This window comes from Pristis pectinata, chromosome 10, assembly GCF_009764475.1.
Source record: "Pristis pectinata isolate sPriPec2 chromosome 10, sPriPec2.1.pri, whole genome shotgun sequence".
In the NCBI taxonomy this organism is placed as follows: Eukaryota; Metazoa; Chordata; class Chondrichthyes; order Rhinopristiformes; family Pristidae; genus Pristis; species Pristis pectinata.
The window spans coordinates 84,299,287-84,322,587 of record NC_067414.1 but is presented as its reverse complement, the minus strand read 5'-3'; the positions used below and the strand labels follow the sequence as shown (position 1 = coordinate 84,322,587).

Below are 23,301 nucleotides of genomic sequence, written 5' to 3'. Positions count from 1 at the left end.
GAAGAAACACAGGAGGTCAGGGTTATCTGAAAATGAAAAATTCATTGTTCATACCATTGGATTGTAGACTACCTAGGTGGAACATGAGATGTTGTTCCTCTAGTTTGCGTTGGGTCTCACCCTGGCAATGGAGAAAGCCAAGGACGGACAGGTCAGTGTAGGAATGGGAATTGAAATGGCTTACAACCAGGAGGTCTATGTCCACATATGCTGTTTGATGCGCCAAAATGTCCTTGTCCACACAAGCCAGCTAAGCAGCTGTGAAGCCTACAGGCGCTGCTCGACTCACTGAGCAGTAAACCAGAGACACAAGAGCCTGCAGATGCTGGAATCGGGAGTACCAAACAATCTGCGGGACGAACTCAGTGGGTCGAGCAGCATCTGTGGCGAGGAAAGGAACTGTCGACGCTTCGGGTCGAAGCCCTGCATCAGGACATTGATGGTCCCACTATACGATTGTTAGTTGGAGCAGTGAACCAGATTTCCAACTACTTCTGCCCTATAAGGAGGCCTTCCTGGTCCCTTTCACCGCGACGCCCAAAAAGCGCCTTAGCACCCGCCCGGGCGCGGGTGCCTGTGCAAACCACCTCGCCCCCCCGGGGGCAGGCGCTGATGCCCGGGCGGCGGCGGCGGCGCGCATCAGGCTGCTCGAGACCACGGGTTCGGCAGGTCACGCGCCGCCAACCGCCGCCGGTTCTGCAGCCCGCTCGAGCGGCGGAGGGCGGGAGGCTGCAGTCACCTCCACAGCCGCCACCTCTGCTCCGCTTCGTCGCCCTCTAGGGCGGGCCGCCTCCCGGATGGAACCTGGGTGCACCGATAACCGCTCACGGTTCAGCTCGATACGCGAACGGGGGGCTCAGAAGCCACGGGGGAGCCGCCGCCGCCGGCCACCATACCGTCGGATGCGCTTCACCTCAAGCTGTTAAATCTCTTTCTGGCAGCTTCAACAGTCCAGGACACAGAAAACTAGCGTTTCTCCCATAAGCAGAACACTTTATAAGGATAGTTAAAGGGGGCAAAATTAAAACTACTCACAATGAAGTCTGTCAGCCTGTGGACAGACAGGAAACTGTCCACCCAGCACTCAGAAAGGGAGGGACTGAAATTCTTATGGGTCGCTGAAGAGACAAACTTGTGTCAGGTACGAAACGCAATTTCCCCTTTACTGATCACAGCAAAAACAAATATATACTTAAAACGGGTGACCCGCTGACTAGAACATATTTTAAAATGAAAGATCCTTACTAATGTAAGGGCTTTGTTCAGAAACGAAATCGGGATGGTAAAGGCAAAGTGGCTGCCCTGCAGGAACTGTAGTCCAACACATTGGATTCAGAGTCGAAAGACAGACTACAGTTCCCAGATGGCAGTACGAATGATGCGCATGCACAAGGACTTGTTTCGCGTCCGCTTACAGTGTTTCTATAGCTACCAACTGCAAAAAAATCTCTGCAACGCGTATTTTGGAAGAGGGAATAGCCATCGGGATAAGTTGTAAGTTAACAAAAAGGCAGAATGCATGTAAACTATAATTGCAACTCGACAATATTGTTGAAAAATACTATGTTGTGTAAATGGAATGTAATTTACAGATAGTCAACTGTGTGGACTCTGCACCGTATCTTGTAAAAATCACTTTAAAAAGTCGTAGCAACTTTAGTAGACCAAATTTTGATTACTTGTTGAATATTCATGGTAATTGTAATATATGAACAAACATTTTTAAATAGGTCAAAAGATGTATACCTTGAATAAAGGGACCATTAAATATATTCGGTCGAAATAAATTGTAGGATAAATCTCAAATTTGTTAAATGATTTTGTTATCAATATTATTAAATTACTTTAATATGGTAATTAAAATGTCAAAGCAAAGGTTCTGATTAAACTACTTTATATGAACTCGGTTTCTATCTTCACAAATGCTGTCTGACCTACTAAATATCTCCTGCATATTCTGTTTTTATTTAAGAATGTTGGACTATAGGGAGAAGGCAGGGGAATTAAATTTATTGGATAACTACCAAAGAGTCACAGACATAGACAAACAATGCTGGAATTTTCCATACCAAATTCTTGCTTTGTGCTAGCCAACTTTATGTATAAACCTTCAAGTCTTTCGGAGTGCACTGTGAATTCTCACCACTAATAGGTTTTCATAAGAGTGCTTTAGAAATAAAGTATGACTTCTGTGATTCTTCTACCAGAGAAACGTACAAGATCCTGCGGGGTCTTGACAGGTAGAATCTAGGATTGGGAGGTCACTTTTTCCAGATAAGGGCTGTCTCTCAGAGGATTGTGAGTCTTCAAACTCTCTTCTTCAAAGGCCTGTGGAAGTAGAACCTTCTTTAAGGTAAATTTAAGGAAGGAGGTGAAAGATTACTGCAGGAGGCAGGGATGTGGAGTTGAGACAACAATCAGATCACACATGATCTTATTGAATGGAGGAGCAGGTTCAGAGGGTTGGATAGTCCACTGCTGCTCCTCATTCATGGCAGTTTTGTATGTCAAGGTGGTAGCAGGGAAGAGGAGAGGCAGAATTGTTCCTAGTATTTGAATGATGTTGTTTGTGGTGAACCTGTGCTTGATGAAGCGTGTAATGTTAAAGAAGAGAATTTTTAATGTGACTGTTCCTTGGTGGCTGATGAGCAAGGCTTTTTGGAAAAAAAGTACTGAAGATGCTGGAAATCCAAAACAAGAATATTAAATGAAAGGTTCATGGCCTGAAATGTTGACTTTGTTTCTTTTCCCAAAAATGCTGCTTGATCTGCTGAGTCCTTCTGTTTTTCACTTGGGAGCTGTCAATGGACATCTGGACAGTTCTCCCATTCTTCATCCTTATAAAACCACATTTTCTACATTATGGCTACATCTAATGCAGTGGTCCATGTTGGGATCATCATCTTTGAAGATGGCTATTGCTTTCTCAGTGTGGTAGAACCCCAACAAAAGCCACTTTGTGGTGAGTAATTTTGGTGGTGATGGTGCTGTGTTGGTGGTTGCTTGTTCCTCCTGGGACACCTGTTGCTCAGACCCTCATTTGCGAGCTGATCGCTATGCATTTCTAGTATCTCTTCCCAGTCTACTTCTTCAAACCCAGTCTCATTTACCAATTTGATATAGCATCTTGGAGATAGGTGACGTTCATAAATCCATGGGAGTTGTGCACACACTCTGGCCATCAGTTCTTTAATATACTATGAATTGATGCACATGTTACATTGTCTAGCACTGATGCAGTCTATTTGTATCTTGATACGGTACCTCTTCCAATTTTCCTGAATGGTAGGTTTCTCATTGCTGCTCAAATCTGAAATGACATGTTGTTCTGGTAGTAAGCCTTAAGTGTAGTAATAGCACCCTGGTTCATTGGTTGCCACAATGAAGTGGTGTTAGTGGGCATGGATGTTATCAGCCACATCCTTATTGTTAAACAGATGCCCAGGGGCATTGTTGATTGCACCCTCTGGTTCTCTAAGGGGCTTAAGCTTACAGACCCCCTCAGCATTGCCTCCAAGGAAAAGGATAAGACAATCTTTGGCTGTCTTGAAGCTTTGTGCAGTTTTCTCATCCTGCGAGATGAACATGTATGAGGGCATCCTCTTCCAAAAGAGCCCCGTCTCATCCACACTAAACACTTGCTTAGGAGAACAGCCATCTTCCCCGATTATTTATTTCATTTCCCTTGGAATTTTTTTGGCAGCCACTGCCTCCCCTGCAAGACAAATATTATGCAGGTTTGTACATCTCTTACATAATAATAACAGAAAAAAATGAAAAAAGCTAAATAGGTCAGGAAGCATCTGTGGAAAGAGAAACAGAGTTAATGTTGCAGACCTGAGACTCTTCATTAGAATTGGCGATGTATACCTCTTAAAGTATGCAAATCAGCCATGAATCGCCTTGAAGGTATTGGCACTTTCAAAAGATCCATCCATCTCCCTAACATTCTTTCATGTCTTGGCATAATGATCTCTGTTTTTCCTGGATTATCATCAGAATCGGGGACACATGTCATTGATTCTGTCCTCTAATCACCCGCTTAACCCTTTTTCCATTCTCTCTATTATAACATCTCTGCCCTTCATGACATATGATGCATTTCTGGGGATAACATTCTTTTACAATTAATAGACATTTATTTCCAATGGCCAAATATGTCAGTAGTCAACTACATTAATAAACTGTGTTTACTTTCAGTAGATTCTTATTTCAATGGTCTGTGTATTTCAGGACAGTTGTCAGATGAGTGAATAATGATCTTTGTTGACATGTCTGCACTGCCAGGGATTTTAATTGCAGCTTATTGCTAGTATCAATATAATCATTCTCCCTGCTCCATCACATTAAAGATTGTTCATTATAATGAAAAATATCATAAATCAAGGATATTATCCTAAAGAGTCAATTGTGTAATAGCAAAAATTCATAAATTGAACATTCATTCATCAGGAGGTATCTTTAAAGTTCTAAAATTCATGCAAATTAATTAATTTCTTATTTTTTAATACAAAAATTATTTGCATAACACAGTTTTTATTTTTACCAATAGAATGTCGATGACATGGAAGCAGAAAAACATAAGCAAGCACCACTGGTGTTTACAGATATAATTGATGAAGATGAATCAGAGAGAGAGCTTTTGCTGTCAAAACCTACATGTTTCTTCATTGTAGGAAAACCAGTAAGCAATTACAATTATACAAATAATAGTGAAAAGCATATTAAACTGCATTTATGGTAATAATTAGTCAGACCGAATTTGGAATATTGTATGCAATTTTGGGCCCCATAATCTAAGGAAGGATATGCTGGCATTGGAGAGAGTCCAGAGGAGGTTTATGAGAATGATCCGGAGATGAAGGGGTTAACGTATGAGGAGCATTTGATGGCACTGGGCCTGTACTCGCTGGAGTTCAGAAGGACGAGGGGGGATCTCATTGAAACATACCGAATATTGAAAGGCCTGGATAGAGTGGATGTGGAGAGGATGTTTCCAGTAGTGGGAGAGTCTAGTACCATAGGGCACAGCCTCAGAATAAAAGGACATCCCTTTAGAACAGATATGAGGAGGAATTTCATTATCCAGAGTGTGGTGAATCTGTGAAATTCATTGCCACAGACAGCTGTGGAGGCCAAGTCATTGGGTATATTTAAAGCAGAGATCAATAGGTTCTTGATTAGTAAGGGTGTCAAAAGTTACGGGGAGAAGGCGGGATAATGAGGTTGAGAGGGAAAAGTAAATCAGCCATGATTGAATAGTGGAGCAGACTCAATGGGCCAAATGGCCTTATTTTGCTCCTATATCTTATGGTCTTTAAGTATGATTGATTGTGTTAATATTGAGGGCCATATTGAAGGAGTTAGTCACTCTCTGCACCTACAGTAATTAGTAGGCACTCAAATCCCTTGTGCACAGGTTTATTTGAGCATTTGCAAGAATGTCACCCAGATACAGATTTCCAGGCTGACTCATACTGTGATTATAATACACCAAGCATAACTCCATGTTACCTGCATCATCCAATTCTAAGGTTACACAGCATAGCTGGGCATTTCCTGGACCAATCTAAAAACATTTAGCTATTACTTCTTAACCAACCCAAGATGAGAACCCTGCTCTGGTCAGTATCTGATCATTAAAAAATATCCCTTTGATTCCACCGAAGTTGCTTCCTTTCAAATATCACTTGTACTCAACAGGATTGTTATTATTAGAAGCCACTTTTCCTCCAGTAACCATAAATGTTTCCAAAGTTATCACCTTTCTCCACCGTCCTCCAGAGGTTAATTGCTTTAGAAATAACCCTGTGCCCCCTTGTGCCTTTTCTATTCCATAGCCTGCTCATTTGGAACTAGCAGGTCAAATAATTCTTTCTTAATATCTTTATCTGTTTATTCTTATTTGCACTGCCAAGCCTGCTAACTCAATTACAGAAACCACAGATGTCTCCTTTAATAGGACAGAGACACTTACTCTGTCACAATATGTTTTACCAGCTGCACCAATGTCCAGAGTGTCACAAAAATATGACCCCACCCACCCCACAGGTATTAAAACCAATTGCTACAGATATGTATGCAAAAATAAAAGATATTTGCATTTGAAATAAATGTGATCCAAATTTTACATAAAAGATTTTTTGTCATAGCTAGTAACTTTTGTACCATAAAATAGTTTTTTACAAATCATTAAATTAATAAATCATGAATCATAAATATCAATTTTGTATTTTCTTGCAGTGTATTGGGAAAAGGACTCTAGCTAAAAGCTTAGCAGAGGCATGGAAATCAATATTAGTTGAACGTAAGTCTTAGATTGAATATGGTTTTACAATAAAATATTTGTGTTTTCAAAATATTTGTTATCACATATTGTTGATATTTTGATTACAGCTCAGCAACTTATACAACAAAACCTTGATGAAAACACAGAAACTGGGAAAATGGTAAAGAAGCTTTGTTATTGATTTGCATTAATAAGGCACACATTGAGTTGTTACAACATAGAAGTATCCACTTCAGCTTATGGAGTCCATATCAGCTGTTTTGTAGAGCAATCTCATTAGTCCCATTCCATTGCTCTTCCTCCATAGCTCTAAAGATGATTTTCTGCCAAGTACCTATTCATTTCCTTTTTGAAGGATCTGATTGACTCTATTTTCACTACCCTGAGTTTCAGATCCTATTCACCCTACCCTGGGGAGAAAAAAGAGTTGTCACATTCTCTCCCTCTGTAACCTTTGTTCTTCATTTTAAATTGTTTTTTATAAACCATCCACTAATGAGAACAGATTCTCTTTATTTAGCCTATCTGAGCCCATCATAATCTCGCACACGTCTATCAAAATCATTTTGTTGAAAAGAAAAATAAATCATTTAAAAAACTGAATGTTCAAACATACTTCATATGCTGGGTAGAGTGTGCAATTGACTCTAGCTGAAATTCCACATAGTTTTAATAATGAAATTAAAACTGAAAAGCACATTTATTGTTTTGGTTCTAACTAAAGGCACCAAAAGGGATTTTTTCCAAAAAGCTAATTACTTTTAGTGAAAACTGTGTGTCTCGTGTCAGCCTTGTATTGCTGACCCCAGCCTTCTGAGTCCCATGAGTATGGAAGTTTCATTAATAATGATTTTTTTTTCATTGTAAGAAAAAAACAAACTGTTCAATTTTTTTTCTTTTCCATTTGAATACACAAGTCAAGGAGTGTGTATGAAACAGTAGTTTGACTTTCCCACTATTGTTAATCATGTTTTGTTCTTCATAACTATATATTTTGAATTGTGATCTTATTTTGGTTTTCTTTCCCATTTATAAACCCTGCTCCCCAGAATAACAGCAATACTGAATGCATTGAGTTAAAATTCATCATGTATCACTATAATTGTATGACTGACTAACTTTATTAGAAACAAGTATTATGTTACACATTTTCCTGTAGTTTCAAGAATGTCTGCTTAGAGGTGAAAGTATCCACGAGGAGCTAGTAATGAATTTGATGTTGGACAAACTCCGCTCTCCAGAGGTTGGTCATCATGGTGAGTAGAACTCCAAGAAAATTAGTTCGCATGATATTTTTAATGTGGAAAACATCTTAAGGATCTTCACAGATGAGGAAAAATAAATAAACAACAACCCTTAGGATAGTTAACTGAAAATTTTATCCAAAAGTTGTTTTGAGAAAACGTTTAAAGGCAGGAAAGGCAATAGAGCTCAAAGCTTGAAAGAATTCCAAAAATAAGATGAGCAATATAAAGCTCACTGTTCAATGGACTGATATGGACAAGGAATCAGAAGATCAGAGAATATAGAAGATGTCAGACTGGAGAAGGTTGTAGCGATAGAGTAGGTAAGGGCATTGAATGGCTTTGTTAAAGAATTGAAAAGAAATTGCCAATTTGCTGCTGGGATTAAAAGGTGCCTAGATCTGCTTCGTTTGTGTTGTATTGTGTAGTGGATGGGATGAAGAAGTGCCAGACCTCTCTACTGACTAAAGTGTTGCTCATTGGCAGAGTTAGGTCAAATTCTACCAATTCTCTTATTTCCATCTTTATGTCCAGCTAACTCTGTTGCTACTTAGAACTTCAACCAAGGTAAATAGGATGAAGCACTTGCACAGTAGCAGAGAAGACCATGCAAGTATTGAATGTTTATGCATCAAGCTCCTTGCAGTGTGCCATTTGACATTTCTGACAAATCATCTAATTCTTTATGTACTGTATATGTGGATCAGGGAATTTATAAATATTTTCTTTGTCTCTTACATGTTGTTACTAGAGCATTTTTAACAGTTAATGCAAGCTATAAGGGACTGTTGACTGTCTTTGTGGCAGTAAGTGTCTGAAATTTTTTCCCTGAGGGGCGAAAATTGTGACCTTGGGCACAGAGTCTTGTATACTGGTACAATTTATGGTGCTAAGCTGTCTTAATATCTTGGCACCTTAGCATCTCAGCAATAACATTGCATTGTTGTCAAGGGAGGAGTTGAAATGCTTACATCGAAAGGTTATTATTCATCACAATAATAATCAAGAGGTTTGCGGGAACAACTCTCACATTGCAAAATGTAACAGGAAATAAGCAGGTTTCGAGGATTTGGATCAATTGAGGGAGAAAGAACACTTCAAGGTTGCTACAGGGTATTTATCTGAAGTATAACAAGAGATGAGAAAGATATATATACAATGTACAAAACAGTAAGTCTAAAAAACAGTGTAAAATAATTGATGAAACAACTAATCTCACACCCTTCTGCTCGTCAGGGACTCCGAGTCATGATGACTGGTCTGGAGAATCTCAGAGATCCTTTTTTTTAAATTCCAAGATAAACTTTATTCATAATAAAAGGCAAACTATATACAATTATGAAACAGTGCAAGCCTTTACATTCTTGTACAGATCAATCATTTGTGTTACCTTTTTATACGAAAAACACAGCACCGATGCCACGTGTGTGGCTCCTGTGGGCTCAATAGGGGAGCTCCCTGGGGGCTACCCAGTCCCATATTTACAATATTTTAGGGGCTTTCTCGCCTGACCCCGCCCCTCCCTCTCCAGTGGCAGAAGAACCTTAAACTGAGCCCTTGTGTTGGTTGCACCCAGCTTCAGTGCGTCCCTCAGCATGTACCCCTGCAGCCTGGAATATGCCAGTCGGCAGCATTCCCCTACGGACATCTCGCAGTGCTGGAAGACCAACAAGTTTCAGGCAGGCCAAAGGGTGTCTTTCACCGAGTTGATGACCTTCCAGCGGCAGATGATGTCCATCTCTATGTGTGTCCCCAGGAACAGCCTGTAGATCAGAGAATCCTCTTTTACGCAGCTGCTGGGGATGAACCGTGACAAGGACCCTTGCACTTTTCGCCACAACCTCCTCGCAAACCCACAGCCCGCAAAGAGGTGGGCGACTATCTCGTCCCATGCAGGAAGGATCTGACTGGGAGGGCCCCTCTCACCGCCAGCCAAGTGAGGTCTTGGTGCTTGTTGGTGAGTCCTGGCAATGAGGCATTCTGCCAGATGGTCTGGACAGTCTGCTCAGGGAACCACCCCACAGTATCCATCGAGTCCTTCTCCTTCAGTGTCTGCAGGATGTTCCGTGCTGACAACTGCCTGATGGACGTGGTCAAAGGTGTTGGTCTGAAAGAACTTTTCCACAAAGGACGGGTAGTGCGGCAACGTCCAGCTGACTGGGGCATTGCTTGGCAACAGGGCCAGGCCCATCCTTTGCGACACCGGGGACAGGTAGAACCTCGGCACGTAGTGACACTTGGTGCCTACATACTTTGGTTCCACACACAGCCTGATGCAGCCACAGACGAAGGTGGTCATCAGGATGAGGGTGACATTGGGGACACTTTTGCCCCCATTGTCCAGGGACTTGTGCATGGTGACCCTTCGGACCTGCTCCATCTTGGATCCCCAGGTGAACCTTTACACCAATCGCGATTCCGGTACAAGGAGAAGTCCAATGAGCATGTTCACTACTCACACTTATATAATCAAGAAAGCCTGTGCTTCTTTTCTAATCTGCGCATTTCAGTCAGCTACAATTCTAAAACTAATTATTTCTTAATGAATTTTACATTGTCAACTGAACCAGTCTCACTTGTCTCCAAGAAAAAACAAGTTATCTTGTCATTTCACATTCGTTAATGTCTAACGTCTACATGCGTCAAGGCCTCGAGGACCCTATGAATCAAGACCTTTTGCTTTACTTATCTTCCTGATTAACATACTTGCTCATTGTGGAGACAGTGGGCTGATAACTCCATATTGTATAAAAAGATCTGCTTTTAACCCTCTCATTGTACAAATGTAATGGAAATAAAAACAGAAAATGCTGGAAACACTCAACAAGTCATGCATATAAAGCATTTGCAACCTAAAATGTTAACTCTTTTTCTATCCACAGATAGAAAAAGAGTTAACATGCCTGTCCTTGATGAGTGTTTCCAGCATTTTCTGATTTTATTTCAGATTCCCACCATCTTCAATTTTTAGATTTTCAGGCAACTATAATTGACACAGACTAAGCCAATATGATGCTGAAAGGCAAGTTAAGGCATTCATTTTACCTCCACCCCTCACATCTGATGTGAACTGTGCATGGGATGAGTTAAAATCATCTCAGATCATGCCTTCATGATTTCTGAAGGCAATAATTTTCCTTCACTGGTATTGAAAATGATAGGAGGTTCAGATAAATGTGGGAGACAAATTTAAATCTTAAAAGCACTATGTTCCTGTTTTAACTCATGGTTTTAGGATATCACTCTAATAGCTATGATATTGTCATTGGAATAGTCTGAAGAAGCAAGGTATGTTAGAAAATAAATAACTTTCATGTTTGAATGCTACCCTGAGCTAAGCAAGGATCTCTGCCAATTCAGTCTATGTCTGCTTTGCTGACTGGTTTTGATTTGAAAATACATTCCCTCAGCACTTCCCTTATGTAGGAGATAATTCCATTGGATTCTCAACTACCATACCAATCCCTGCTTCCATTCAAATGTCCCCACCAGGTTCAGATGACAAATAGATTAAAAAAATTTAGGCCATTAATTTGGCCTTGGGCAGATTTTTTGACTTCCACATGAGTTGTCCACTATACCATTGCCCCTTTCAATATGTTTTGATTCTATTCAAAGTTAAAATGAAACCAGTTGTCATGATAAGTCAGAGTGCCCAGTAGAGTTTCATCTACTGTACTTTGATTTGCTCTCAAACATTTTGCAAGAAAGGCTAAGTGGCAGCATTACCAGATGTGGAAGGAGAGTTATAGAAAACTAGGAACTAGAATGGAAGCAAGTCATCTCAGTTCTAAAGGACTGCCTGATGAGAGAACATAAAGTCCAGGAAGAGGATGCAGGTTCATTTGCAACAAGGGCACTAAGGTCCAAACTAATTTCGGATGCTTATTCTTAGTACTTCAAAAGATATCCAAAAAGGAAAAGATTAGCTAAAGTTAATTTAAGTCATTAATAGATTGATAAATTATATTGGTGAATAAAGAAATGTCAGGGAAATTACACAAATATTTTATTCATGAAAAAAGTCACAGAAAACCTGGAAAAAATATGGACTACAGATCTAGAGTGAATGAGGAGTTCAAAATAATTAGCAATTGTAAACAAAATCAAATTTGACAAATTAATGATACTGGAGGATACTAAATTTCCAGGACCTGTTGACCGGCACTCTAGGGTTTTGAAGTGGTGGTGCGGTGGGGGGCAATTGAGATAGTGGATGCAACGGTTGTCATCTTCCAAAATTCCATGTATTTGAATATGGTTCATACAGATTGAAAGGTGGCAAATGTAACCCCACTATTTAAAGAAGGAAGCAGGGACAAAATATGAAATCATAGATCAGTTAGCGTGACATTACTAATAGGAAAAATGGGGAATCTATTTTTAAGGAAGTAGTAATGAAATAGTTGGAAATTAATAAATCAAAATAAATTTATGACAGGTAAATCATGTTTGATCAACCTGCTAGAGTTTTTTGAGGTTGTAACTAGCGTAATGGATAATAGCAAATTAGCTGGTATTATATATTTGGGTTTTCAGAAGGCCTTCCGTAACGTACCACTCCGAAAGTGATTAAGTAAAATTAAAGTATACTATACTGGGAGTAATATACTTGCATGTATTGAGGATTGAGTTATCAAATGAGAGTAGAAATAATTGGTTCATTTGATTGGGAGGCTGTGACTAGTGGGTACCAAAGGTTGCTGGGACCCCAGCTGTTTACAATCTACATCAATGAGTCGAATGACACTAATGTATTAAAGTTTGTTGATACAAAGCTGGGTGTCATTTTGGGGTGTGAGGAGGATGCAGAGAAGTTTTAGGGAAATATAGAACTAGTTAAGTGCATAGGTGAGGACATGGTAGTTGAAGTATAATGTGAAAATATCTGAGGTCGTCCACTTTGGTTAAAAAAAAGAATATTGGGAGATTGAATGGTGTTGATATACAAAGGGACATGGGTATTCACAAATCACTGCAAGTTAACATGCAGATACAGCAAGAATTATGAAGGCAAGTGATCTGTTGCCCTTATTGCAATAGGATTTGAGTACAAGAGTAGAAATGTCATGCTTGAATTACTTAGGGCCCTGGATACACAGCATATGGAATATTGAGTACAGATCTGGTCTCCCTACCTATTGCAATTGAGGAAGTGCGGCAAAAGGTTCATCAGATTGATTCCTAGAATGTCAGGTAAATTGTACAAGGAGAGATTACATAGACTGGGCCTATATTGTCTTGAATTTAGAAGAATGAGAGGTGATGTCATTGAAACATAGAAATTTTTTTCGGAGCTTGATAGGGTATATGCAGAGATGATGTTTTCCTTGGCTGAGCTATCTAAAACCAGAATTCACTGTCTCAAAATACAGGGTTGGCCATTCAGGACAGAGATGAGAAGAAATTTCTTCACCCAGAACATAGTGAATTTTTGAAATCCTTTACCCAAAAGGTTTTGGGTATGCTTCTGCTGATTATATTCAGTATGTAGATTAATAGATTTTTAGGTATTAAGGGAACAAGGAGGTGTGAGATGAGTGCAGGAAAATGACGATGATCTAAAAGATCTGTGATATCTTATTGAAAGGAGGAGCAGGCATGAGGGGCTGAATAGCCAATTTTTATTTTTACGTTCATACTTGAAGTAGGCCATCTCCTTTTACAAATCCGTCCCAGTTCAACAACTGTGTTGGTTTGTGCACCCAGCAGTGGCAGAAAATTCCCTCTTGAATAGACAAGAGAAGGTTCTTTTCAAGGTGTTTGGGTAATTCTTATTATGGATGGAAATGAAAGTTATTAAACAATAAATAATGCAGTGTTTTTAGTGGGTCTGGGTCCCCAATAAGTTTGAACTAAACATATTCAAATTATTTATTTTGTTCCTTTAAAACAAAACAAGAGTGAAAGGGAATACAGATTTGGAAAGTAGTAAACTTTACAGATTTAGGCATGATTTTAACTGTTCATGATGAATCTTTTTAGGCTACATTTTGTGTGGATTTCCTTCTTTGTCTGAGGAATACTTGAGGATTCCAGAGCAAATAGAGATCATAAGAAATCTGCATCTAAAACCTGACTTCATTATTAATATTAAGGTAAAATGATTTAGTTACTAACATTAACATATTAAACAAACTCAAATCTTATGGTAAAATGTTATATCGTTGTGTTTTGTTTGGTAACTTACAAAATTGTGGTGAAACTCTGAGTTTATTAAATATGATAGGCACTTGTATCATTGAAAACTCATTCATCCATTTGCTACCTCCAAGCTCAACAATCTCAACAATACCTCAGATTTTTAGATTCTAAACCTTGGGTTCAAATCCCCCAATGGTTTTGGTCCATCCTAACTCTGTGATGTTCCTTATGGCCCATGATTTTCATCCCATATGCCTGTATTAGGTTCATATGCTTCCATATCTTCCCTATTTAAATGCCTTTCTAATTGTCAAGCATCCATCTGTGCTAATCCCATTTAGTACAGTTGTTCCATAGCCTTCTATTCGTTGGTGATTCAAGTACTCGTCTAGATACTTATTAAATGTTCTGAGAGTCTCTGCCTCCCCCAACCCTGCAGGCAGTGCATTCTGGATTCCAACCACCCTCTTCCTCAGATTCCCTCTAAACCTCCTATCTTTACCTTAAGCCTGTGCCTTCTGCTTTTAGACATTCCTGCTATGGGGAAAAGTTTCTCACTATCTACATATCTTTGTCCCTCATAATTTAGATCTCTCAATCAGGTTTTCTCTCAATATCCTTTGCTTCAAAGAAAACAAATCCAGCCAGTCAAGGCTCTCCTCATAACCGGAATGCTCCATTGCAGTAAACATCCTGGTGAATCAGCTGTGCACACTCTGCAGTGCTAATAACCAATTAATCCTTATTGTGATGGGATTAACACCAGGATGAGTCTTGTGCTGATGGAAAACTGGAACTGTGTCAATTTTCAGGTCACTGACCTTGCAGTGGAAAAATCTGAAATGTTAACTCTGTTTCTCCTTCCACTAATGGTGCCTGATCTGCCTTAGAGCATTTTCTGTTCTATTTCAATTCCCAGCATCTGCAATATTTTGTTCATGGCTTGTGTAATCTCTCCTCATAATATAATCCATATCAAAATTTGGATATGGTAAATCTAGGTTAAGTTTCATTCAAAGTTAACAAATGCTCCTAAAATGTGGTTTGAAGAAAATGCTCACAGTATTCCAGGCATACCCTAACTGTGCCTTTGTGGAGTTTGGCATTACTTTGAGTTGCTATCGAAAGATCAGCTTTCCATTAACCTTATTGATTATTTTTGTAGCTGCCCAGAGGATTTTAATAATTTATGAATATGGATCCTCAAGAATCATTGGACCAGTACTGCTACTAGCATTTCATTGCTAAGAAAGCACATATAATTTTTTTTAGCTGTAAAGTGGATGACCTCAAATTTGTCTACATTAAGATCTATTTGCTACAGTTTTGTCCATTTACTTTATATGTTAACAATCTTCAGTAATTTAATGTCACAGATATTGTAGGGGATTGTCAGTGAAACTGCCAATGTTCCCTTGCATCAACCTTGGGATTTCCAAGCACATATATGCAATGTAGAAGTCCTGAATTATTGTCAGATGTTAACTGCTGTTTTAGCAACTGACCTTAAAAGTTGATCTCCTCATGGAGTTCACTGTGCCATCAGGAAGTTGTGGAGTTGCCCACCATTTATGGTGAGGAAATCCACACAAACATCCTGTGCCAAGTTGGACCTGCTGGAAGTAGTGTTTTGATATTCATTTTAATGGAGTGAGGTAGCTACACTGGAATGAGGTATTTGTTAATTTTTTATATTGTTTTAGTGTTTTTAAATGTTTCAAGCATTTGAGTTTTGATTTTTAAAACTTTCTTAGTGGTTTTAAATTATTTTTGACTGTTTTTATGTCACAAAATTTAGAAACATTCAATTTCTGACTGTTCTGATCTAGCCAGGTATTTTTCTTCTCTCACCCTTTGTGGTTGGGACTTGTTCTCTACCCATCCCATTGCATGCAATCACATTGCATCTCAGGGCTTTATTTCAGACTTCCAGCATCTGCATTTTCCTGATTATCAAGAAAATAGTTAATTGGGCCCAATGTTCATGAGGGCACAGACGCTGAGTTGATTTTCGTACGTCGTTAACAGTTTCCCCTTCCAGCAATATGCAGCACAAAATTATCCAACGTGAAGGAAGGGGAGGGGAAATCAAACTTAAGAAGCTTATCATGAGATAACCTGTTCCAACAAATTCTGTGGGCTGGAGATCATTGGTGTTCTGGAAAATAGCCTAAAAAGGCAATGATATTGGTTGAAGGAATTAAATATTGTGATGTGTATGTTTTGATTATGTTTCATTAGAGTCATAAAGTTGGATAGGATTGAAACAGGACCTTCAGCCCACTTCATGCCAACCATCGTGCTTATCTATACCAATCTCAGTCGTTTGCATTAATTCTGTATCCCTCTATGCCCTATTCAATCAAGTACCAGTCCAGATATCTCTTAAATGTTGTTACTGTTCCCACCTCCTCTGGCAGTTCATTCCAGATACCAACTACCCTTAATGTGAAAAATTTACTTTTCAGATCACCTTTAAGCGTCCTCCTTCTATGCCTTGCTCATTCAAGTACCTGTCCAGATGCCCCTTAAATGTTGTTCCTGTTCTTGTCTCAACCACCTCTAGCAGTTTATTCCAGATACCAACTACTCGTATGAAAATTTAACCCTCATATCTCCTTTAAACCTCCTTCCTCTCACATTAAGCCTATTCCCTCTAGTTTTAGACACCCCTATCATGGAAAACAGACTGACAACCTACCCTATCTGTGCCTCTCATAATTTTATATACCTCTGTCTCCTCTTAGCCTTCTTTGCTCCAGGGAGCAAGAGCCAGCCTATCCAATTTCTCCTCATAACTCAATCTCTCCAATCCAGGCAACATCCTTGTGAATTTTTTCTTCACCCTCTTAAGCATAATCTCTGTAGTGTGGTGACCAAAACTGCACACAATACTCCAAGTGCTGCCTAACCAACAATTTGTACAACAGTAACGTGACATCCCAACTCTTGTACTCAGTGCCTCAGCTGATGAAAGCAAGCATCCCATACAGCTTCTTCACCACCCTGTCTGCCTGTGTTGCCACTTTCAGGGAACAATATACAGTGGCATGCAAAAATTTGGGCACCCTGGTCAAAATTTCTGTTACTGTGAATAGCTAAGTGAGTAAAAGATGACCTGATTTCCAAAAGGCATAAAGTTAAAGATGACACATTTCTTTAATATTTTAAGCAAGATTACTTTTTTATTTCCATCGTTTACAGTTTCAAAATAACAAAAAAGGAAAAGGGCCCGAAGCAAAAGTTTGGGCACCCTGCATGGTCAGAACTTAGTAACACCCACTTTGGCAAGTATCACAGCTGATAAACGCTTTCTGTAGCCAGCTAAGAATCTTTCAATTTTGGTTTGGGGGATTTTCACCCATTCTTCCTCGCAAAAGCCTTCTAGTTCTGTGAGATTCTTGGGCCGTCTTGCATGCACTGCTCTTTTGAGGTCTATCCACAGATTTTCAATGATGTTTAGGTCAGGGGGCTGTGAGGGCCATGGCAAAACCTTCAGCTTGTGCCTCTTGAGGTAGTCCATTGTGGATTTTGAGGTATGTTTAGGATCGTTATCCTGTTGTAGAAGCCATCTTCTTCATCTTCAGCTTTTTTTTACAGATGGTGTGAGGTTTGCTTCCCGAATTTGCTGGTATCTAATTGAATTCATTCTTCCCTCTGCCAGTGAAATGTTACCCAGGCCACTGACTGCAACACAAGCCCAAAGCATGATCAATCCACCCCCATGCTTAACAGTTGGAGAGGTGTTCTTTTCATGAAATTCTGCACCTTTTTTTTGCTTGTTCCACCACCTTCTTCAATCTTTTTTTTGAATTTCAAATTGATATACAGAAAATTAATAATTATACATATGATAAAAAGAGATCAGGATAACAATAATAAGTTAATATTTATACTCACAAGGAGTAAAATATGTAATCTAGACCTCCCGCACTCTTGCTAAGTGTGCTTGTTTAGATGTTCCTTTGCAAACTTCTGACACTGAATTTTGTGGTGAGGATGCAGGAAAGTTTGGAGAAAAAATGGTACAGAATTTCATGAAAAGAACAACTCTCCAACTGTTAAGCACAGGGGTGGATCAATCATGCTTTGGACTTGTGTTGCAGCCAGTGGCACGGGGAACATTTCACTGGTAGAGGGAAGAATGAATTCAATTAAATACCAGCAAATTCTGGAAGCAAACCTCGCACCGTCTGTAAAAAAAAAGCTGAAGATGAAAAGAGGATGGCTTCTACAACAGGATAACGATCCAAAACACACCTCAAAATCCACAATGGACTACCTCAAGAGGCACAAGCTGAAGGTTTTGCCATGGCCCTCACAGTCCCCCGACCTAAACATCATTGAAAATCTGTGGATAGACCTCAAAAGAGCAGTGCATGCAAGACGGCCCAAGAATCTCACAGAGCTAGAAGCCTTTTGCGAGGAAGAATGGGCAAAAATCCCCCAAACAAGAATTGAAAGACTCTTAGCTGGCTGCAGGAAGTGTTTACAGGCTGTGATACTTGCCAAAGTGGGTGTTACTAAGTACTGACCATTCAGGGTGCCCAAACTTTTGCTTCGGGCCCTTTTCCTTTTTCGTTATTTTGAAACTGTAAACGATGGAAATAAAGAAGTAATCTTGCTTAAAATATTATAGAAATGTGTCATCTTTAACTTTATGCCGTTTGGAAATCAGGTCATCTTTTACTCGCTTAACTATTCACAGTAACAGAAATTTTGACCAGGCTTGCCCAAACTTTTGCATGCCACTGTACTTGTAATCATAGGTCTCTCTGTTTAATAACTCTCCTCGGGCCCTGACATTCCCTGTGTATGTCCTGCCTTGGTTTACCCAAAATGTAATATTACTTCATGTTCACACATAAATAAGAGAAGGAATTTAAACAATTGAGACATGATTAAAATGTAACTTAAAGCAGAATGATTATGGAAGATATACAGGAAAATGTTCTAAAGCATTTCTTTTAAATTTACTAATAGTGTCCTGATCATGACTTGTGTGACCGTGTGTCTGGACAACGTCAAGACCCTGTAACTGGGAGGATATACCAACAAGAAGAATGGAATCCAGACAAGGCAGATATAGAAGAAAAGAAAAAGGAAAATGAAGAAGAGGAGGAGAAAGAAGAAGAAGAAGAATTTGAAGAGATGGAGGAAGTAGGGTTTCCCCTTTTTTTTTCTTTAATGCATTATCTGTTTATAGGATGTGTGCAAGTGTCTCACCAAGCTGCCCTTGTTGTCATTGCACTGAGCAACTTTTCTTCTTCGGTGACCTCAGCAAAACTCATCATGTCTCTTTCTCTCCTCATAATTTTATCCTCCATATAAATGCCTCTACCCATACTCGCATCTGGACTGTTAACAGTGACATATTATGTGCCTCTCCAGAGGTAAGAACTTGTGTTTGATCACCACCCACATCACTCTTCATCCTTTCCACCCTCTTCCTTTTGTATGTCCCCATGGAAAATATCTTCCCACAGCTCATTTACAGCAGCATTTTTCATATTCCCAACTGTCTAGCCTGTGGCCTTCCATTCACCATGACATCGATTCACCTACTGATTGCTGAATTACTCTATGATCTCTGCTGTTTAAACTCCTAACCCCACTAAAACCATTACTATTTTATATCCTTGGAACTTTCCCTGTAAAGCACTCATCTTCCCTCCATTACATCCAAGGAGTACAGACTTGATTTAATCACTTAGAACATTATTGGGTTCTGTTGTCTTCTGTAAACTGTTCATTTTTCTGGGGTCATGAAGTAATGCAATGATAAATCCTGGACCCCCTTCTGAGCAGCTGTAAAATTAACAACAGATCAAATCAAATTTATGCAGTCCTACCACATGTGGTAGTGTATGGTGGTGGACAATTAAACAGCTAATATGTGGAGTATCATTGTTGGGTCTCAGCATGTGAGTGCTAAAGAAAAGGCTGTAGCATTCACAAATTTCTTCAGCCAGAAGTGCCGAATAGATGACCCATCTTGGCTTCCTCCTGAGATCCCCAGCATCACAGAAGCCATTTTTCAACCAATTTAATGCAGACCAAATGATATCAAGAAATGAGTTTCATCAAAGGTTGTGGGATTAGACAACACCCCAGCTGTAGTATTGATGAAAATCTGTATGCAAGAACTAGCTATGACTCCATTCAAGCTATTCTAATACAACATTGGCATCAACATTGACAATATGGATGATTTGTCCACCAAAAGCAAGACAAATCCAATCCAGCAATTTGCTGTCCAGCCTGCTCAGTCATCAGAAAAGTGTTGGAAGTGCTATCACCAAAAAAAAATTACACATCAAATCCCAGTTTGGGTTTTGCCAGAACCATTTGGCTCCAGACCACCTCACAACATTCATCCAAACGTGGATCAAAAAGCTGAATTCCAGAGGGGAGGTGAAAGTGACTGCTCTTGACATCAAGGTAGTCTTTAACCAAGTGTTGTATCAAGGAGCTCTGGTAAAACTAAAGTTAATGGGCATCAAAGAAAAAACACTCCAGTGGTTGGAGTCATATTTTATAAGTCATAAAGGAAGCTGATTGTACTTGCTGGAGATCAATCAGTTGGATTGTTGGGAAGTTAACTGGACCAGCCACATACATACCATGGCTACAAAAGCACGTCAGATACTGGGTATCCTTCAGTGAGGACTCTCCTTCTGAACTCCAGGATCTATCCACCATCCGTAAGGCACAAGGCAGGAGCATGTCGGGTGAATGCAGTTTCAACAATTCTCAAGAAGCTTAACACCATGCAGGCCAAAGTCACCTGCTTGGTTGGTATCCCTTTAACTATCCTGATTATTCATTCTGTCCACTACCAATGCAGTGGCTACAGTATTTTCCATCTACAAAATGTATTGCAGTTACTTGACTAGGACTCCAATAACAGCTATAATCCTGTGACCTCTACCACCAAGAAGGACAAGAACAGCAGGTCCATTTTAGAACATCACCTCCCACATGTACCCAAGTTGCACATGATCCTGGTGGAAATATATCACCGGTCCTTCTTCATCACTGGGTCTAATCTCCCTCCCCAACAGCTCTGTGGTTGCACCTTCATGAGAAGAACTGCAGCAGATCCAGAAAGTGGTCCATTACCACCTTGTTAAGGGCAATTAAGGATGGGCAATAAATGCTGGTTTGCCAGTGAAGCCTGGATCCCAAAAAGTAATAAATAAAAAAAATATATCTGTTGTCACAATCAGAAATTGCATTCCAGAGCCTTCAAGTCCATCTTCCTTCCTGGTAACAGTTTGAAGGTAAAATAGATCATTCATAACTTTGGTGTTGCATTCGGACAAATATCCACTCAGTAACCAAGATTATCTACTTCCCGCTCAATAACATTGCAATAACCATAACAAGCGATATCTATAGAAAGAGAAATGGAAATAATGTTTTGAATGAAAGCTCATTAACCTGAAACATTAATTCTATTTCTCCCTCCACAGATGCTGCTTGACTTGATAGGTATTTTTATAATTTTTCATATTTCCTCCTTTATGGCACCTTGTAAAACCTTAATTCAGCACAGACAGGACTATGGTGCTGCTGGACTGGCATATTTTCTGGACTATTGAGTGTTATTTAATGATTACTCCAAAGCTCTTTGAATTCGCTTACTTAATGATGTTACACGGTAACATTTTAATGAACTTGGTAAGTTTATCTGGGAAACAGAACCAAGAAAATTGCAAGGTAGGGCAGCCAACAGAAATCAGGTGAGCACTTGGAGCATAGTAAACAGGGTCCCAGTGAGTAGTCAGAGAGTGGGGAACCACACCTCTGTTGAGTGAAAGGGAGCGCGGGAACTGGAGCCCCAGCAAATGAAAAGATGCACAAGACTTAGAGTCCCAGTGAAAGAGAACATGGAACCAGGTGTCTGAATGTGAGAATGTGTCAGAGTGTGAGAATGGGGGACCTGGTGAAAAGGAAGGGAGTGCAGGACCCATTGAGTGGAAGGCACACACAGGCCAGATGCTGAACGATTGGGATTTCTGAATGGTTGGATAGCAGGTTATCAGAGCTTTCCTTTCATTTGATCAATTTTTTGGTCACCTATTTTATGTAACTTATTCAATTTTGTTTAATGAACCGATGAACCTTCAATGAACCAGCTTGACAAATGCAACCATGTTAAGGCTACGTGAATGTTAGTTGTGGTTGTTAAAGGCTTGTTGCAACTTCTGTCTTTTTACCTATACCCTTCCCATGATCCAGGGATCCAAACAGTCTTTCCAGGTGAAGCAGGTGATTCACTTACACTTCTTCCAATCTAGTGTACTGCATTCAGTGTTCACAATGTAGTGTCCTATTGGAGCAATCAAATGCAGACTGGATGATCACTTTGTGGAGCACCTGCACTCAGTCCACAGAAATGATCCTGTACTTCCAGTTGTTTGCCATTTAAATTTACCATTACACTCCCACTCTGATGTCTGTATCTGTGGCCTCTTGCACAGTTATAACAGGACCCAAAGCAAACTCGAGGAACACTTGTGTCTGGGCATCTTGCAGCCTTCCAGACACAATATAGATTTCTCCAACTTTGGATAACATACTCTTTCTTCCTGTCTATATGAGAACCATTTTTGCTTGCCATCCCTTCTTCCTTTTCCTCTCTGTGTACAGTCTGGCCTATTGTAACATAGCTGTAGCAGCTTCAGCTGATCCCACCTGCCACATGACTTCACTATATCACAGGAATTCCCTTGTTTCATCTTCCTCCAACTTTGCTTCCAAAACTGTTGCTCTTTCCACAGATGCTGCCTTCCCTGCTTAGTTTATCCAGCATTTTCTATTTTCTGTTTTTATGTCACATTGGCTCAGTTTTCCTTATCCTTCTTGTATAAGTGGGGCCCATGGGCAGTTCGCACAACTTTACCATTAACATTATACATACCAAGAAGCTTAATGTACTGGAAAATGCTGCTATTAAACCATTTTGACCACCCTATTAGAGGCATTCCTTTTTTGAGTTTTTCTAGCATTTTCTGTTTTTATTTCAGATTTCCAGAATTTGCAGTGTTTTTGATTTTCACTTGGTCTAATATTAATGCTGAGCAGTTGAATAAGGGTCTCAACTCAAAACTTCAGCCATCCCTCTGCTTCCACCAATGCTACCTGACCTCTTGAGTTCTTTCAGCAGTTTGTTTTTTGTTCCAAGGTGCAGCATCTGGAGTCTCTTGTGGTGTCGTGATGTAGGGTCTTGACCTGAAATGTCAACCATCCTGATCATGACCCCTGAACTCCTTCAGCAGTTTGTTTTTTGCTCCAGACAGCATCTGCAGTCTCTTGTGTCTCTGTGGTAAAATATTAATGGTTGGTTTTGCTTTGCTGTAGTTTTATTCAGGGTCTACCCACACCTTTTTTATGTTTAAAGCTTGAGGCATTTATAAAATGCATTTGGTCAAAATTTCCCACTTAGGAAGAGAAATCAGAGGTGACCCCAGAGCTTGTTGCACGTTTAGTGAAGAGACCTGAAGATCTACTGTCAACCTTTGAAAAACGAGTGGCACTCTACAAAGACAAATTGCTGAGGCCTTTAGAGGTAAAGAATCATTTCATGCATGTTTCAATGGCTTGGTTGTATTGTTGGAC

At 39.8% G+C, this 23,301-nt stretch overlaps 2 protein-coding genes across 2 annotated transcripts in view; one reads left to right on the top strand and one right to left on the bottom strand.

Annotated features, from left to right (window-relative positions):
* fig4a (FIG4 phosphoinositide 5-phosphatase a) overlaps positions 1–1,283 on the bottom strand; it is a 103,808-nt gene extending 102,525 nt beyond the window's left edge. The window contains exon 1 of the mRNA XM_052024537.1: positions 1,036–1,283. The gene's annotated coding sequence lies outside the window, so the exon portion shown is untranslated. The remainder of the gene's footprint in view (positions 1–1,035) is intronic.
* Positions 1,284–1,460: 177 nt separating this feature from the next.
* The window catches only part of ak9 (adenylate kinase 9), a 137,864-nt gene continuing 116,023 nt past the window's right edge, over positions 1,461–23,301 (top strand). The window contains 8 exon segments of the mRNA XM_052025445.1: positions 1,461–1,494; positions 4,553–4,684; positions 6,244–6,307; positions 6,397–6,449; positions 7,449–7,545; positions 13,519–13,631; positions 18,661–18,837; positions 23,129–23,251. Coding sequence (XP_051881405.1) covers positions 4,565–4,684; positions 6,244–6,307; positions 6,397–6,449; positions 7,449–7,545; positions 13,519–13,631; positions 18,661–18,837; positions 23,129–23,251 — 747 coding nt within the window. The 5' untranslated portion in view covers positions 1,461–1,494; positions 4,553–4,564.